Here is a 19,916-nt window from a genome sequence, read left to right as displayed (position 1 = left end):
TTTTAATAAACACTGACAAACTGCCCTTTAAAACAGCTGCACTAATTTACACTCCCAGTAGTGGATGAGAGTGTTTCCCACCCTACTTATCAAAGCTTGATGTTATTGTTTCTTAATTTTTTGCCAAAATGATGGGTATGAATTAGTATCTCATAATTGATTCATTTTTCCCACATTATAAACACAGTTGAAACTCCCTATATACTCCTCCCTTTTAGAAAATAATTCTATTTTCTTTTTTCCTTTTGCATAGTTTTAAACATTCTCTACACGTTTTTGAATCTACATATTTAAAATGGTGTTGTGTTGCAGCTTTTAAAACTTCATTTAAATGATGGCATATAGTATATATTCATTTACAACTTTTTCATTCGAAATTATGCTTTTGAAATTAAGCCATATTGATCTGTGTAGCTTTGGTACATTATTCTAATATTAGAATAATCTATTATAATGATTATACCCTAATTTATATATATATATTTTTTTAATCTACTATGAACATTTAGGTTGTTACCTAGTTTTCATTTGCCTTTCAAACAAAAAAGAATTCTCAGGTAGTAAGTTTCAACTATCTTTAAATTTACTAGATATTGTTAATCTAATGGTTTGTAACATCATCTTATTTTTGTTTTCATTTGCATTTCTCTGATTACTAGTGAAGCTTAACTTTTATTTATAATGGAGTGTGTGTGCATCTGTGTGTGTGTGTGGCTGTGAGTTTAAAATTTTTATGTAATCTGTTCTTTTGTATTTCTAAGAAGTTCTTCTCCACTCCAAATGCATAAACATATTTATTCCCCTGGATTTTCTTTTTTAAAAATTTCAGTTTTGATTTTCATATTTAGGTTTTTCTTTATTCATTTAACTGATATTTATTGATCATTTATTTTAAGCCCAGCACTCTTCTAGGCACTTTTCATTGAAAACAGACAAACACAGACAACAAATCTCTGTCTTTATTGACCTGAGGAGGCAAACAGACAATGAGGTAAATAATAGAATTTTATAGCATGTTAAGGAATGATAAGTGCTAAAGAGAAAAACAAAGAATAGAGTAATGATGATGGGGTTTGTTTCTGTACTCTTATGTTCTTGGGCCTTTTTGTCTTCCCTCTTTTAATAACAGTCTTAATTTACTGTAGCTTTATACTAAGTCTTAGAATCTGGTAAGGCAATTCTCCTCACTGTATTTTCTTTATTGTGTCTTAGGTATTCCAGACCTTTTGCTCTTCCCTTTAATATGAAGATCAACTTGAAAAGTTGCTTTTTTAACAATCCTTTGGGGATTTTGACTGGAATGACAATTTTTAGAGTAAATTGCAGAATATTAACATTTCTTATAATACTGAGCCATCCAATATGTAAATATGGTATATCTCTTGATTTTATCTTATGTCTTTTAATAAGATTTATTCATTTTGTTGGTTTTTCTACTTTCATTTGTGGGAAAAATAATCTATAATATGTTTTGCTTGTCAACAAAATTGTTCATTTACAGCTATAAATTCCATTCTAAATTCTGCTTTACTGTATCTCACAAGTTTCAGAATATAGTGTTTCTGTTGCTGTTTGGGTTTGAATATATTGTAATTTTCATTTTGAACTCTTATTTAACCAAAGAGATTTTAAGGAGTGATTTTTGAAGTTTCTAAGCAATGTTTTACTTTATTATTATTTTCCTATATTTCATGGCTAATGGAATTGTGATCAAAGAACATAGATTATTCGAAATTTTTGAGACTTCTTAGTGACCTACTGTGTGGTAAATTTTTTGTAAATTCTTGAAATGAATGTAGATTTTCTATTTTTTGGGTGAAGAGTTGTATCTTTCTATATATAGGTCTATTTTCTATGCTTGTATTGCTCAAAACTTTTGTCCTTATTATTTTTTCTTCCTCATTTGTTTATGATGGAGGGGGGTATAATTCTCTGTCTTGTTTGTGTAGCACCTCTATTATTGATGTTTTTTTATCCCTTTAATTCTGTTTTCTCTAATATTAATTTTGCCAGACCAACTTTTTTTATTTGGTCATTATCGACTTTTATTATGCTTCAATATTTTCATGTGATTTTGTTTTAGGTATAGTTCTTATAACTAGTGTATAACTGGATTACAAAAGAAAACTCTTATGGCAATCTTGTTTTTGTTAAGTGGGATTAACTTGTTTACAGTTGTTATGCTTATTGATATATTTTGACTCATTTCTACTCTTTTTTTGTTTGTTTTTGGTTAACATCAGCTTTTTGGCTTCTTTGTCACATTACTTCTGCTGATTTGAATGCTATGTATTATATTTATATCTTACTGCTTGTCCTTAAATATTTTAGATATATACATAAATATAAAATTGTCAAAGTCTGAAGTCATTCAATATTTCTATCCTCTTAACTATGGCAAATGCTTTAGTATGCATGAACTATTCACTGTACCCATTCTTATTTTTGGATAGAATTTTAGTTTGCCCTTTGAAACACAAAAATCACTTATAATTTTATAGTCATATTAAACATAGTTTATCAGTTGCTTTGCTCATCATTGGTTCCCTTTTCCCCCTATATGTTCTCTCTGGCTTCATTTCCCTTATTGCTAAAATACATGGCTTACATGTGTATGTAATGACATTGAATAGGTGATTAACTCTCAGTGAAAACTGAAAATGTCTTTATTTTGCCCTTACGCTTGATTAGTTGGGTACAAATATCCAGGTTGACAGTTTTACTTCAGCATGTGTAAATATTTCTAGCATCCATTATTTTTTTATTATGTTATGTTAGTCACCATACAGTACATCATTAGTTTTTGATGTAGTGTTCCATGATTCATTGTTTTCATATAACACCCAGTGCTCCATGCAATACATGCCCTCCTTAATACCCATCACCAGGCTAACCCATCCCCCTATCCCCCTCCCCTCTAAAACCCTCAGTTTGTGTCTCAGAGTCCATAGTCTCTCATGGTTTACCTCCCCTTCCAGATTTCCTCCCTTCATTTTTCCCTTCCTTCTCCTAATGTCCTCCATGCTATTCCTTATGTTCCACAAATAAGTGAAACCATATGATAATTGACTTTCTCTGCTTGACTTATTTCACTTAGCATAATCTCCTCCAGTCCCATCCATGTTGATGCAGAAATTGGGTATTCGTCCTTTCTGATGGCTGAGTAATATTCTACTGTATATATGGACCACATCTTTATCCATTCTTCTGTTGAAGGGCATCTCGGCTTTTTCCACGATTTGGCTATTGTGGACATTGCTTCTAGCATCCATCATTGCCGGCTTCCAGTCTAGTTGACCTTCCTTTAGAAGGAAGCATTTTTGGGACACCTGGGTGGCTCAGTTGGTTAAGCATCTGCCTTTGGCTCAGGTCATGATCCCAGGGTCCTGGGATTGAGTCCCGCATTGGGGTCCTTGCTCAGCAGCAAACCTGCTTCTTCCTCTGCCTGCTACTCCTCCTGCTTGTGCCCTTGCTCTCTCTCTCTGACAAATAAATAATATCTTTAAAAAAGGAAGTATTTTTATAGTAGCTCTTAAGATTATTGCTTTATCATTATTATTACTTTTATTTATTTTTTTTGAGAGAGCACACAAGTGGGGGGGGAGGGGCAGAGGGAGAGGGGCGAGGAGACTACCTGCTGAGTAGGGAGCCTGACATGGGGCTCGATCCCAGGACCCTGGAATCATGACCTAAGCCGAAGGCAGATGCTTAACTGACTGAGCCATGCAGCACCCCTATTATTATTATTATTGTATAATTCTTTTTACATAAAGTACAAGTGCAGGTACAAGTAATTTATGATCATAGAAGACAGAAAGTAATTGCAAGGGTGAGTAAAGATGGGCTGGAAAGGGGATGAGAAGACCCTCTGTGGTGATAGAAATGTTTCATATCTTGTTCTGGATAGTGGTTATGTGGGCGTATACAATTGTCAAAATTCATCAAATTGAATATCTATGTTCTATGCATTTTAGTGTATGTAAATTATTTCTTAATTAAAAAAAACTTTGAGGGGCGCCTGGGTGGCTCAGTCAGTTAAGTATCTGCCTTTGGCTCAGGTCATGGTCTCCAGGTCCTGGGATGGAGCCCTGCATCCAGCTCCTTGCTCAGCAGGGAGTCTGGTTCTCTCTCTCTCTCTCTCTCTGCCTCTGCCCCTCCCCCCTGCTCATTCTCTCTTTCTCTCAGATAAAGAAGACCTTTAAAAAAATAAAATAAATAAAAAACTTCGATAGTGCTTCAGAACCTTCTGTTAAACTTCCTGCAAGGAGCTCTCAGCACCCTTTGAGGCAGAGCTGATTGCTCAACCATTATACTGTGCATCACAATGAACAGAATTACTTCAAAAGAATGAAACAGATCATATGAATCTACATCTTCTCCAAATTTCACACTTAGTTTTGACTCAAACTGGGCTGTACTCTCCATTATCATTGTTATTTTGTAAGTGAGCCAGTGGTTCTGTTTCTTCACTCTGGCTTTATCTAAACTAAAGTCTTAGCTTCAGCAATTAGCCTAGTCCCAACACAGCTTGTATGAGCATCAGTATCTGGCTTTCGCACTGCTGCAGGGCAGTGGGAACTAATGCTCTTCTCTATAGCTAGGCATACACACTTCTGAAGTCTAGCTATGGAACAAAGCTTGATCATCTCAGTGGCGTATTGTTTCCTTTCATTGTGTACATTTTTTTTGAGAGAGAGAGAGTGCACGTGCATGCTTGATGTGGGGTGAGGTGGGGAGGAGCAGAGGGAGACAGAGGGAGAGAATCTTAAGCATGCTCCACCCTGAACATGGAGCCTGACACAGGGCTCCGTCTCATGACCCTGAGATCATGACCTGAGCCAAAATCAAGAGTCAGTGCTCAACTGACTGAGCCACCCAGGTGCCCCTCATTTTGTACATTTTTAATATGTTAGCTCTTTATCTCTTTGAGTATCCTAAACATACTTATTTTCCAGGTGGGCCCATAATATTATTACTATTTGGAGTGAATTAATGATTTGGTTGTTAATTGTTCTTGTTATTAAATTTCTTCATGTATTTTAAGATTTTAGTTTTCAGCTTAATTTGAATGAAAGGTTTCTGTTCCCTGTATCTCATCTACCTCTTTTCATTAGTCTGTGCTTACCCATCCCTATCTAGAGTTTTTTAGTTGCTTCCTCCCAGTCCTCCAGGCTTCAATCCAGATTAGATCTCAGAATGGCAGTTTTGAGTTCCTACCTTGTGATGTTACTGAGGATACCATAAATCCAGGAGATCCATTAGAACCAGTTACCATAGCTAGTGAACAGTGTGACTCAGCATCTGGTTGCAAGATTTTTATGTGACTTTCTTCTTTGTCAGACCTGCAATTTGCCAGGGTTTGACAGCTATATTTTTTAGCTTCATTTTACAAGCAGAGTTAACCCCACTCTAGTCCTTGACTTTAGGTCTTGTTTCCCCCAAAGAAACCAAATGCCTGACTCTCATTTCCCACTTGATAATCCAGAGCCCAACAAGCCAACGGCTTCAGTCCCACACATTATTTTTTATTTCTGGCCTAATGAGATACTTTTCTTGTAGTTAGGCTTGACTATCTTTCATGGTCTGTCTGTCTATGTAATTCTATCCATTATTTCTTACATGTTTGCAGCAAAGAGGAGGGGGTTACCAAACTTTGTGAAATCACTGTGCTGTATTGACCTGGCTACAATATATGTTTAAAAAATATACATATGTTGGTGTAACTTGTCCTCTTCAGAATAACAAAAAACAGCTGAGATTGTGTAAAACATGTACTGTACTTAGGATCCTGACTCTAATCTCTCTGTATGTTTTTGACAAGTCACTTAATCCTTATTATAGAAGAACAGCTTCTTTGCATTAAGCTGTGCGAAACTCACCAGAGGATGTAGCTCTCTTGACAAAGTTTTCATTTCTTTTTATGTTTTATTTTGTCTTGTAGAAAGTTCCCTTCCCCTTCACAGGCACTTGAGGTTGAACCCTTGGAAAGGAAAACAAGCAGTAAGTGAAATTCAAAGTGTCTCATAATGCTTTGAAAAAAAAAAGTATTCTAAATAAAGAGGTGTTTTGCTCCCGCAAGTTTAGAACCCTCAAAGCTTTGAAATAAAGACTCAAAGTTTTGTTGGGTTGAGGTTTTTTGAGCTCAGATTGTGGCTCCCAAACTAGGAGTTAGAATCCAATCTCATGATTGCTGAATTAAGTAAGCATTCCATGAATAGTCATTAAAATAAATCTTATTTGTTTTACAATATGATTTCTGTGTGATATATTCATGTTTAGGAGCCATGTTCCCCTTAAAAAGAATAACATAAACAAAAACATATATTTAGGGCGCCTGGGTGGCTCAGTTGGTTAAGCGACTGCCTTCGGCTCAGGTCATGATCCTGGAGTCCCGGGATCGAGTCCCGCATCGGGCTCCCTGCTCGGCAGGGAGTCTGCTTCTCCCTCTGACCCGCCTCCCTCTCATGCTCTCTGTCTCTCATTCTCTCTGTCTCAAATAAATAAATAAAATCTTTAAAAAAAAAAAAAAACATATATTTATAGAACTTATTATGTGTCAGATATTAAAACTAGATCTTCATATACATTATACATTCATTAATGATATACATTGTTTCATTTGATATTTTCAATAACTTGTTCAGGTATATTTTTTGTTTTTTCATTATCCCATTTTATACATGAAGAAACTGAAGTAAGGTGTAGCAGAGATAAGTTGATAGGTCAAATGGCAATGATTTATTTCAATAGCCTATTATAGTTTGCTGTTTGAACAAGCCCAGCTACTTTAAACTTAAAATGTCCAAAATTGAACTATTGTTTTTGGTTCATGTGAGAAAAGTGAGGGAGGTCTCCAGGAGCTTGAAAAGTCAATCTAATTGCTGGAAAGAGAATCTAATGAAAATAGTGTTAAAATAGTAAAATCTTTCATAGATTCTTTAGCATCCAATGGCTTTTGTTTATGAAGAGAAATATTTGCTACTATTTGTGCTTTGTTTACTGCTCAATTTTATTAAATTAAAACAGCTAATAAGCATAACTTTTAAAACTAATTTTTATTGACCATCTGAACATTGTGTACCAATTTGATGAATTAAATTTCCTAAAAGTTTTAAACTGTAATACATGCAAATTTAACATGGCTTTTTTTGTAAACACTTCAGACAGCTTGAATAACATTTGAAACATACACAAATGCAATGATTACAGATATATTCATGGTCTTACATTTAAGCCTATTTTAAAATATGAACACCAAGGTTTAATTTATTTCTTCTTTATTTCTACCCCTATTTTCCTTTTTTAAGTTGTTACACTTCTTTTGATATCTTACTACAATTTCAGTAATTTTATTATTTTTACCTTTTCTTAGGATTTCTATCATCTATCACCCATTTGAGAGGAAAAGAGAAATACCATCTCAGACAAGCTGAGGTAACAGTATTTGTTATCAATAATTAATTCTTTGGGGGCTCATAGGACATAGTTCAATCTTAACATGAGACATTGGCTAAAATCCTTTTAGTAATAATGTTTTATTTGTTATTTCATGACATTTCTGATTCTCTGTCATGCAATGTTTTTGGGGGGGGCTAACTTTTCTTTAACACGAATAAACATTTCTTAATTTTTGCATGTTGGCAGTACCCATTATCCTGCCTTTTTGCTATATTTATCTAGTTTATAAGTACTATTAAGGTTTATGTTTTTTATTTGTATTTTATTATAGTTAGTAGGGCTTTCTAAATAATTCATTTCCTAGAAGATGAGAGATTGAGTCTTCCTAGGTAGTTCTCTTCTTTACACTATATTGTTAACCATCTTGCAAAACCTTATTGGACCTATTTCTGCTTGATTAATATGTTTGACCATCAGTGCTAATCTGTTTTACCAGTTCTTAGTATACATGACTGCTGTTCTATGTGTGAATTAGAAAAAAAGATGCCCTCTCTAAGAAAATGTGAATTGTGGACACATGGCATCTGGATGGCTCCTCTGTATGAATTAGAAAGAAGCACTTACTATGAACTGATATATCCCCAGGACCAGGGTGCATGGTTTGGAAAACAGCTCAGGCACCATACAACTATATGCAGTACTCATTGGTGTGGTACCTATTTTTCTGGAAACACATATGGCTTACTCATTGTTTCTCATGCATTCTTTTCTGCTTACCTTCCAACAGAAACAAGTACATATCTATACTTTATAAATAAACACTGACTTAAAATGTAAAAAAATACCCATGTACATTTGAGAATTTCCTATGTAAAAACAAGAAAACTTAAATATCCTATGGCATTTGCTCTTTTTTTGTTACAATTACCTTTTAAAAGAATTTGAGGTACCATTATGTACTCATAGCTCTTTACAGACTAAACCAGTGTCAATTAATCATAATATATGTGTCAAAAAGTTACAGTTTGGCAGCAGGAGCCCCTTGAAGTTGATTTTCCATCCTGTTAACACTGGCTCTGACATTCTTGAAAGCATTTTTGTTTGTAACAAGAGGATTTATTTATTAGATGTATCTGATTTTTTTTTCCTGTCCCAAAACATGTATCAATTACTCTCCTTACCAGTCCTTTTAGTAGAGACCAGTCTGGGCATAGGAATGCTTTTGGAAATTGATGGCATGCAAAAGTGCTATTTCTGCTGCTGCTATTGGGTCATTAGTGTGTGTGTCTGTGTGTAAGAGAAAGAGAGAACAGGCATGAGCATGCACGCACTGGAAAATATATTTCTAAAATCATTATGAGTTCCCTCCACTTTTTCCAACTTATTATGTTATTGTACCTGCTTTGCTTATTAATTGATTTCATCAATCACTAACAGTTTCCCTACATTAACACTTGGAATGGATAGGAGCCTGAAAATCAGGATACTCACCCACAAACATGAGTTTAAATAGTTTTCCTAAGCATATGCAAAATGCTCCAACCTCCTTTTTTCGAGCACACTTAAGAAACAAGTTACCAAGCATTTGATTGCCATGTGCTAACCTGTCTCTGCTCTTGGGTTACATGTTTTTAAACCTTAGCTCAAGCATCTCCTATGGGGAACACTTGTGATTTCTATTATTTGGGTTAGATTTTCCTTCTCTATGCTCTCTTAGTATAGTGTCTAGCACTCATTACACTGTACTTTAATTTTCTGTTTACTTGTCTGTCTTCCTCTATTAAGCTGTGATATTCTCTTGGGGTATGTCTTACTGATCTGTCAGACCTGTTACATATGCTTGGAACACAGTAGATGCTCAATTAGATTAAATGCTTTAATGAGGCTCAAAGAAATAAAATACAAGATAGCCTGGTTTTACTAGCCAGTCCCTAAAGATTGGATTGTGTTCCCTGGTGAAAATAGAAATTTTGTAACACTAGAACTCCCATTTATGGGATAAGGGACTCGTGAGAGCCAAAATGATGCCAGACTCTCTGGGATTGTGATAATAAGCTGATTATTTCAGGGCTAGTCTTCTGCTTTGCTCAGGTCAGTGCTCCCCTGGGAAGGGGATCCATTAATTCCCTCCCTAAGGGGAGGTAGAAGCAGCACTTTTTATTAGAGAAGGTTTCTTGAGTCTCAAAAGATGAGTAGAAGTTGGCCAAACCAAGGCAATTGGGAATAGGTCATTCCAGGTAGAAGTGGCAACTTGAGCAAGAGAACACAGACAAATGATGGGGGCGGAGTGTGAAAGTCCCGGAAATTCAGTATTTCTGGGATGTAAAGTATGAAGCAAGGAAGCTGAAGTGATAAATTAGTTTAGAAAGGTAAATTAGAGTGGAACTCTGGAGACCTTTTTATGCTGCATTAAGTCATAACATTTTATCTTGGAGCAGAGAAACAGAAGAGATCAGTATAGTGAATAAAAGCACGTGCTCTGCAGACAGGCTGCCTAGATTTGAAACTCAGTTCTGCTTTCCACTAGCTGTGTGACTTAGGGTTTTTGTTCTTTACATTGTTTCTTTGGTAAAGGGAGAATAATAAGAGCACCTATTTCATAGGGCTGTTGTGAATATTAATGAATTAAATCATATATTGTGCTTAGATAAATAAATACTAAGTTGATGTTATTATTAAACTTTATACACACGCACACACACACACACAGTAAAAGATCACTCTGGTAGTCTGTATGGAGGATTCTTTTGAATAGAATAGGATAAGAGAGTGGGAAAACAATAGGGGGATTAGTATGTCCCCCAGTAGCTCCTGTTGATATTTGCTGGACATTTTTGAGGTATATTCCTATCTAATGGTTTTAACAAAATCACATACTTTATAGATGGATTTTGTGCAGACTCAAGGGATACTTTCCCATTTTGCTTTTTCCCAAGAACAGCTTTGGGATTAATTTACTGGAGAGTCAAACTCGAGTTTTCAGGAACTTGCACATCATAGCTTCTTTGGTCCTGCCGTCTTCAGAGTATAATTCAGAACTCAGTTCCTGAGAAGGTGACCTGGAGAGAGGGAAGCCAGCTGTTTTCCAGAGTAGGATTGAAAATAATAACGTGGTTGAGTTCTAGCATGGGATTGAGACTAATGGAGATCATCTTCTGATAGTTACCACTTTAACAACTTGGGTTACACATATTGCTGCTTCATTTGTAAAGTATGTTGAATCAAGAGGTGATAGGTATAATGAAAGGATCAGAAGACCTGGACTGTGGACCTAGCTCTGCTACTTACTTAGATATGTAGTCTTAAATATCCTGTAGATCTTAGTTCTCTTATCTGTAACATGGGGTTAATGATACCCACTATGTTATCTTGCAGGGCTGTCATGAGAATCAGTTGAGAATCAGTTGAGATCATCTATGTGAAAGCTCTTGGCGAAAGGCACTTTAAAAATGGAATGATTTCTTAAACCATTTAAGAACAACTCAGAAATACAATGTGATCTGTACGTCTGTTTGTTCCTTCATTAAATGAACCTAGAAAGCATTGAAAGATATGCCAATCAACTTGTTATGAAAGTCACCTTAGTTGGCACATAATTCAAAATGTGTAGGTCATCTTGTGGGGACTCCCTGCTTCCAACAAAAGCTCAGAAATTCTACTTTGAACTTTTTTCCTGCTAAAAACTCTGTTTAGTTACTTCTCTGTTCTGAGCTCTGTTGTAGAACACTGAGACTTCTCCAAGTTTGACCACCAATCAATGAGGTATCCATGCCCCTTTTTCTAGTACTTCTAGCAGGCCGCCTGATAAGTTCCCCAGATGAGATATACTGGATCAGAAACAGTGCGCCAACAACAGCTTTCAAAAGTGCCTCGGAGACTTCTGTCCTTTTCGAAATCTCTCTCTACCTACCTCTCCACTAAAGATGGACATAAAACTAAAAAATCCTGAATTCTGGTACAGTCTCCATGGCCACGTCCCAGGGCTGCTGGACTGGGACATGGGGAATGAGTTCTTCTTGCCATGCACCACAGACCAGTGCCACTTAGCTGAGCAGAACCTTGCCATATATAGACTCCAAGTAATGGAGCCTCCAGAGGTGCCTCAAGAGAGCAGACCCAGTCTGGACAAAGATGGTCCTGACTCTGAACCTAACCTGTGGATGTGGGTAAATCCCAACATCATGTGCCCCCTTGGCAGCCAGGAGATCCTAAAGCCCAGTAGGGAAAAGGATCTGACAAGCATGCTTCCTTACCCTCAGCCACTCCCAAAGGATGAAGAGTCTAACTGCTCAAAGGCCAAAGTGATGGAGTCACTGCCAACTTCCTCCAGCAAGAAATCTTCCCCACAGAAATGGTTCACTTATTCCTCTGGTGACTTGGAGCTCACAGAAGAAAAAATGGAGGAACGAGAGGACAACTGCTCTGTGTCTCTTCAATCCCCTAACAAAGGGGAGTGCTTCCAGAACCAGAAATTATGGCAAGGCAACAGCCAGGAGGGGAGGTCCTGGCCCCGCCCCCCCCTCAATTACAGTCACCTAATTGCACTGGCATTAAGAAACAGCCCCCCCTGTGGCCTCAATGTGCAAGAGATCTACAGTTTCACCCGACAGCATTTCCCTTTTTTTTGGACAGCACCAAATGGCTGGAAAAACACCATCCGCCACAACCTCTGCTTCCTGGGCAGCTTTGAGAAGGCACCAGTCAACCTTCAGGATGGAACCAATGCAAAGCCACGGTCTGGCCTCTGGAGGCTTACTGAGGAGGGACATCGTCGTTTTCAGGAGGAGACTCGTGCCTTAGCTTCTGCTCGGAGGGAAAGCATCCAACAGTGCATGAGCCAGCCAGATGTGATGACCTCCCTCTTTGGCCTTTGAACTACCACTTCTCCCTTTTTGGAACACTGCCCTCCTTACTGGGTCCACCATTGCCCTGATTGGCCTTCATTAATCCCTAAGCCTACCCTGCCTGTTGGTGACAAGACTGTGTTTAACTACAGCTACGGGAATAGTATTAAATAAACTGAGAGGTGGGTACAAAGGAGGCAGAGCTTAAATCCAGGTGGAGAATCGTGGAAACTTGCATGAGGACAGTGGCCGTTGTTATGCATTTTAAGCAGACACAGGAAATCCTAGGAATAATAGCATGGAAGCTAAGGAGAGAGGACATATTTCACAAGAAAAGGAATTCTGTTTACTGGAGTGTATACTCACATATGAAAGCAAATGTTGGAGTACCCTGTTTTACATAAAATGCAAGATTGAACCAGGCCTTGAAGAGCCTCAAATGCCATGTGAAGGTATCTATTCATAAAGAAATAGGCATGGTGTTTGAAGCCTAGAGGTTCAAGTATCTCCCTTCTACCATTCATCAGATATATCTCTTTTTTTAATGACTGATTTTACTCTTCAGGGCTTCACTTTTCTCTTTCTGATCCTGGACTTCTCAGCCTGCTTCAGTTGCCAACCAATTCCAGTACTGACAAATAATTCCAAGCAGTTACTTGTAGTTTGTATATTGAAAGCCCTTGAATTGAACCTGTATCAACCCCAAGCCCAAGTTTTGCTTTCCATTCTTTCATTCATCAGAACTTGATTGAGGAAATGCCAAAGTGCACAAGGTCCATCTTAGGTGCTGAAGATAAAAAGTCAGTAGTTTAGTTGGAGACAGACATATAACCAGATATTTGTAATACAAATATAATGAAACAGATGTGCAACATTGTCATGGAAAAGGGGAGACATTTCTCCTGGGAAAGGCATTGAAAAGGAACTATCTTTTGAGTTAGTTTTGAAGAATAAATAGGGATTTGCTGGACATGTAAACTGAAGAAAAGAGAGTAGAGAGGCAACTGTATAAACAAAGTAATTGCTGTGCTTGGAGGAGTGGTAGGAATTTCAGTGCAGTTTAGCTATATTAGGGCCAAGAGTGGCGAGAAATGTAGGCAAAAGGCTTTTCTGGTACTACTTAGGTGTTTGGCTTTTACCCTGTGGTCTATTATGAACCAAAAGGTATCAGTGGTTTTACTAAAAAAATAAAAACAACAACGAAAATAAAAACAAACAAAAATGAAAAATAAAAACAAAACAACATTTGGTTTCCTAATTTCAAAATTCTCTTTAACACTTTTTTATACACATAAACTTTCTTTTATCAGATTTAAGCATACTTTTCTGCCTTTCATGTTTTGTTTTGTTTTTTTAAAGATAGAGGTAGAGGTAGAAGAGGAGAGGAAGACAGAGGCAGAGACAGAGAATTCTTTTATTTTATTTTATTTTATTTATTTATTTCACAGAGACAGATAGCAAGAGCAGGAACACAAGCAGGGAGAGTGGGAGAGGGAGAAGTAGGCTTCCCGCTGAGCAGGGAGCCCGATGTGGGGCTTGACCCCAGGACCCTGGGATCATCACCTGAGCCAAAGGCAGACGCTTAACGACTGAGCCACCCAGGCGCCCCTCTGCCTTTCATGTTAACATATTATTAAAGATATATCCAAGATAAAATAGATTATTAAGGATGTATTTAATTGCAAAACCTTCAATAATGGGAGTACAAAAATGTCTTGTAAAAGGCAAAAGCAATGAATTCAATATATTGTAAATTATTTGAAAAGTTTACATTTTTTGGTTGTTGTATATTACACCACATACAAAATTGTATATTTAAGTTGAATTCCAAAATAAACAATCAAAGAGTATTCTATGAAAAAATAATTGTAGATACTACTTCTGTATCATAAGGCAAAAAAAGTTGACAATGTATCTCAGAATTAATAAAACATTCTGGCTATAAGTACTCAGCATTTGGTTTTCATGTTTTTCACAAATAACACTTGTAAGCAAAAGAGCCTGTTGTGAATTCACAAGATTTTTTTTCACAAACTACATTTCTAGTGTATACAATATACCTATTCTGCAAATTTTGCACAGTTCAAACTTTCTATTTTTAAGTTTTTATTTAAATTCCAGGTAGTGAACATACAGTGTCATATTAATTTCAGCTGTACAATATACTGATTCCACACTTCCATACAGCACCTGGTGCTCATAAAATGTGCACACCTTAAACCCCATTACCTGTTTAACACATCACCCCATCCACCTCCTCTCTGGTAACCATCAGTATGTTCTCTATAGTTAAGAGTATGTTTCTTGGTTTCTCTGTCTCTCTTTTCCCCTTTACTCATTTGTTTTGTTCCCAATTTTCCACAAATTAGTGAAATCGTATGGTATTTGACTTTCTCTGACTGACATATCTTGCTTATCATAATACTCTCTAGCTCTATTCATGTCCTGGCAACTGGCAAGATTTCATTCTTTTCTATGGCTGAATATTCCATTGTATATATACCACCTTTTTTTATCCATTCATCAGTCAATGGACACTTAGTTGTTTCCATAATGTAGCTATTGTGGATAAGGCGGCTATAAACATCAGGTGCATGTAATCCTTTGAATTAGTGTTTTTGTATACTTTGGGTAAATACCTAGTAGTTAAAATCCTGGATCATAGTGTAGTTCTATTTTTAATATTTTGAGGAACCTCCATACTGTTTTCCAGAGTGGGTGCACCAGTTTGCATTCCCACCAATAGTGCAAGAGGGTTGCCCTTTCTCCACATCCTCACCAATATCTGTTGTTTTCTGTGTTGATAATTTTAGCCATTCTGACAGGTGTGAGGTGATACTTCATTGTACTTTGTATTTCCCTGATAGTCAGTGATGTTGAGCATCTTTCCAAGTGTCTCTTAGCCATCTGGATGTCTTCTTTGGAAAAATGTCTATTCATGTCTTCTGCCCATTGTTAATGGAATTATTCATTTTTTGGATGTTGAGTTTGATAAATTCTTTATATATTTTGAATACTAAGCCTCTATCAGATATGTCACATGGAAATATCTCCTCTCGTTCCGTAGGTTGCTTTTAACTTTTGTTGATTATTTCCTTCACCGTGCAGAGTTTCCAATTTTGATATAGTCCAAATACGTCATGTTTGCTTCTGTTTCCCTTGCCTCAAGAGACATATCTAGAAAGAAGTTGCTACAGTTGATATCAAAGAGGGTACTGCCTGTGTTTTCCTCTAGGATTTTTATGCTTTTTTCACACATTTGGGTTTTTAATACATTTTTTAAATTTTAATTTATTTTATTATGCTATGTTAGTCACCATACAATACATCATTAATTTTTGATGTGGTGATCCACAATCCATTGTTTTCGTATAACACCCAGTGCTCCATGCAGTACGTGCTCTCCTTAATACCCATCACCAGTTTAACCAACCCCCCTCCCCCCTGCCCTGTAAAACCCTGTTTGTTTCTCAGAGTCCATAGTCTCTCATGGTTCATTTCTCCATCTGATTTCCACCTCCTTCATTTTTTCCCTTCCTTCTCCTAATGTCTTCCATGCTATTCCTTATGTTCCACAAATAAGTGAAACTATATGATAATTGACTTTCTCTGCTTGACTTATTTCACTTAGCAAAATCTCCTCCAGTCTCATCCATGTTGATGTAAAAGTTGGGTATTCATCCTTTCTGATGGATGAGTAATATTCCATTGTATATATGGACCACATCTTCTTATCCACTCATCTGTTGAAGGGCATGTTGGCTCTTTCCACAGTTTGGCTATTACAGACATTGCTGCTATGAACATTGCATACGGCCCTTTTTGTCACTATACCTGTGTCTTTGGGGTAAACACCCAGGAGTGCAATTGCTGGGTCATAGGGTAGCTCTATTTTTTAAATTTTTGAGGAACCTCCACACTGTTTTCCAGAGTGACTGTACCAACTTGCATTCCCACCAACAGTGTAAGAGGGTTCCCCTTTCTCCACAACCTCTCCATCATTTGTTGTTTCTTTCGCTATCCATTTCTGCCATTCTAAATGGTGTAAGGTGGTACCTCAATGTGGTTTTGATTTGAATTTCCCTGATGGCTAATGATGATGAGAGATAAACTCAAAACGGATGAAAGACCTCAATGTGAGACAGGAATCCATCAAAATCCTAGAGGAGAACATAGGCAGTAACCTCTTTGACATCGGCCACAGCAACTTCATTCAAGATACATCTCCAAAAGCTAGTGAAAGAAAAGCAAAAATGAGCTTTTGGCACTTCATCAAGATCAAAAGCTGCACAGCAAAGGAAACAGTCAACAAAACAAAGAGGTAAACCACAGAATGGGAGAAGATATTTGCAAATGACATTACAGATAAAGGGCTGATATCCAAGATCTATAAAGAGCTTCTCAAACTCAACACCCAAAATACAAATAACAACACCCCCCCAAAAAAATAATCAAGTCAAAAAATGGTCAGAAGATATGAAAAGACACTTCTCTGAAGAAGACATACAAACGGTTAACATCATTAGTTTTGGATGTAGTGATCCACGATTCATTGTTTTCATATACCACGCAGTGCTCCATTCAGTACATTCAGCCCAGTTACTGGGTTAACCCATCCTCCTAACCCCCATCCTTCTAAAAACCTCACTTTGTTTCTCGGAGTCCATAGTCTCTTATGGTTCATCTTTCCCTCCGATTTCCCCTCATCATATTTCCCTTCCTTCTCCTAAAGTCCTCCATGCTATTCCTTATGTTCCACAAATAAGTGAAACCATATGATAATTGACTTTCTCTGCTTGACTTATTTCACTTAGCATAATCTCCTCCAGTCCCACCAATGTTGATGTAAAAGTTGGGTATTCATCCTTTCTGATGGCTGAGTAATATTCTATTGTGTATAGGAACCACATCTTCTTTCTCCATCTGTTGAAGGGCATCTCGGCTCTTTCCACAGTTTGGCTATTGCGGACATTGCTGCTATGAACATTGGGGTGCATATGGCCGTTCTTTTCACTACATCTGTGTCTTTGGGGTAAATACCCAGTAGTGCAATTGCTGGGTCATAGGGTAGCTCTATTTTTTTTTTTTATGTTTTGTTAATCACCATACATTACATCATTTGTTTTGATGTAATGTTCCATGATTCATTGTTTGCATATAACACCTAGTGCTCCATTCAGTACATGGCCTCTTTAATACCCATCACCAGGCTAACCCATCCCCCCACCTCCCTTCCTTATAGAACCTTCAGTTTGTTTCTCAGAGTCCATAGTCTCTCATGGTTCGTCTCCCTTAACGATATCCCCCCCTTCATTTTTCTCTTCCTAGTATCTTCTTTTGTTTTTACATATAATGTATTATTTGTTTCAGAGGTACAGGTCTGTGATTCAACAGTCTTATGCAATTCACAGTGCTCATCATAGCACATACCTTCCCCAATGTCTATCACCCAGCAACCCCATTCCTCCCAACTCCCACCAGTCCAGCAACCCTCAATTTGTTTCCTGAGATTAAGAATTCCTCCTACCAGTGAGAACATATGATACATGTTTTTCTCTAATTGACTTTTTCGCTCTGCTTAATACCCTCCAGTTCCATCCATGTCATTGCAAAAGGCAAGATTTCATTCCTTTTGATTGTTGTGTAATATTCCATTGTATATATACACCACCTCTTCTTTATCCATTCATCTATTGATGGACATCTTGGCTCTTTCCATAGTTTGGCTATTGTGGACATTGCTGCTATAAACATCGGGGTGCAGGTACCCCTTCAGATCACTGCATTTGTATCTTTGGGGTAAATACCCAGTAGTGCAATTGTTGGGTCGTATGGTAGCTCTATTATCAACTTTTTGAGGAACCTCCATACTGTTTTCTAGAGTGGCTGCGCCAGCTTGCATTACCACCAAGATTGTAGAAGGGTCCCCTTTCTCCACATCCCCGCCAACATCTGTCGTTTCCTGACTTGTTAATTTTAGCAATTCTGACTGGTGTGAGATGGTATCAAATTGAGGTTTTGATTTGGATTTCCCTGATGCTGAGCGATGTTGAGCAGTTTTTCATGTGTCTGTTGGCCGTTTGGATGTCTTCTTTGGCAAAATGTCTTTTCATGCCTTCTGCCCATTTCTTGATTGGAGTATTTGTTCTTTGGGTGTTGAGTTTGATCAGTTCTTTATAGATTTTTGATACTAGCCCTTTATCTGATATGTCATTTGCAAATATCTTCTCCCTTTCTGTCAGTTGTCTTTTGGTTCTGTTGAATGTTTCTTTTGCTGTGCAAAATCTTTTTATCTTGATGAAGTCCCAATAGTTCATTTTTGCCCTTGCTTCCCTTGCCTTTAGCGATGATTCTAGGAAGAAGTTGCTGCGGCTGAGTTCGAAGAGGTTGCTGCCGCTGTTCTCCTTTAGGATTTTGATGGACTCCTGTCTCACATTTAAGTCTTTCAACCATTTTGAATCTATTATTGTGTGTGATGTAAGGAAATGGTGCAGTTTCATTCTTCTGCATGTGGCTGTCCAATTTCCCCAACACCATTTGTTGAAGAGACTGTCTTTTTTCCATTGGACATTCTTTCCTGCTTTGTCAAAGATTAGTTGACCATAGAGATGAGGGACCGTTTCTGGGCTCTCTATTCTGTTCCATTGATTGATGTGTCTGTTTCTGTGCCAGTACCATACTGTCTTGATGATGACAGCTTTGTAATAGAGCATGAAGTCTGGAATTGTGATGCCACCAGCTTTGCTTTTTCTTTTTTTTCAACATTCCTCTGGCTATTCAGGGTCTTTTCTGGTTCCATACAAATTTTAGGATTCTTTGCTCCATTTCTTTGAAAAAAGTGGATGGTATTTTGACAGGGATTGCATTAAATGAGTAGATTGCTCTAGGTAACATTGACATCTTCACAATATTTGTTCTTCCAATCCATGAGCATGGAACCTTTTTGCATTTCTTTGTGTCTTCCCCAATTTCTTTCATGAGTATTTTATAGTTTTCTGAGTACAGATTCTTTGCCTCTTTGGTTGGATTTTTTCCAAGGTATCTTATGGTTTTGAGTGCAATTGTAAATGGGATCGACTCCTTAATTTTTCTTTCTTCTGTCTTATTGTTGGTGTATAGGAATGCCCCTGATTTCTGTACCTTGATTTTATATCCTGCCACTTTACTGAATTCCTGTATGAGTTCTAGCAGTTTTGGGGTGGAGTCTTTTGGGTTTTCCACATAAAGTATCATATCATCTGGGAAGAGTGAGAGTTTGAATACTTCTCTGCCAATTCGGATGCCTTTTATTTCTTTTAGTTGTCTGATTGCTGTGGCTAGGACTTCTAATACTATGTTGAAGAGCAGTGGTGATATTGGACATCCCTGCCATGTTCCTGACCTTAGGGGGAAAGCTCTCAGTTTTTCCCCATTGAGAATGCTATTCGCTGTGGGTTTTTCATAGTTGGCTTTTATGATACTGAGGTATGTACCCTTTATACCCACACTGTGAAGAATTTTAATCAAGAAAGAATGTTGTACTTTGTCAAATGCTTTTCTGCTTCTATTGAGAGGATCATATGGTTCTTGTTCTTTCTTTTATTAATGTATTGTATCACATTTGCAGATGTTGAACCAACCTTGCAGCCCAGGGGTAAATCCCACTTGGTCGTGGTGAATAATCCTTTTAATGTA

At 37.3% G+C, this 19,916-nt stretch overlaps 1 protein-coding gene across 1 annotated transcript; it reads left to right on the top strand.

Moving 5' to 3' along the window:
* Positions 1 to 11,321: 11,321 nt before the first annotated feature.
* FOXR2 (forkhead box R2) lies at positions 11,322 to 12,272 on the top strand. Its single transcript, XM_021701102.1, has one exon. It carries the CDS (start codon positions 11,322 to 11,324, stop codon positions 12,270 to 12,272), a length of 951 nt encoding a protein of 316 aa, XP_021556777.1.
* The last annotated feature ends 7,644 nt before the right edge of the window (positions 12,273 to 19,916 follow it).

Source organism: Neomonachus schauinslandi, chromosome X, assembly GCF_002201575.2.
Source record: "Neomonachus schauinslandi chromosome X, ASM220157v2, whole genome shotgun sequence".
Taxonomy (NCBI): domain Eukaryota; kingdom Metazoa; phylum Chordata; class Mammalia; order Carnivora; family Phocidae; genus Neomonachus; species Neomonachus schauinslandi.
Note: the sequence above shows the minus strand (reverse complement) of the source record. Positions and strands in the feature narration are given on the sequence as shown.

What these genes read in the sequence shown, in the direction of transcription:
- FOXR2 (XM_021701102.1), top strand. Translation starts at nt 11,322, where the DNA reads ATGGACATAAAACTAAAAAATCCTGAATTCTGGTACAGTCTCCATGGC.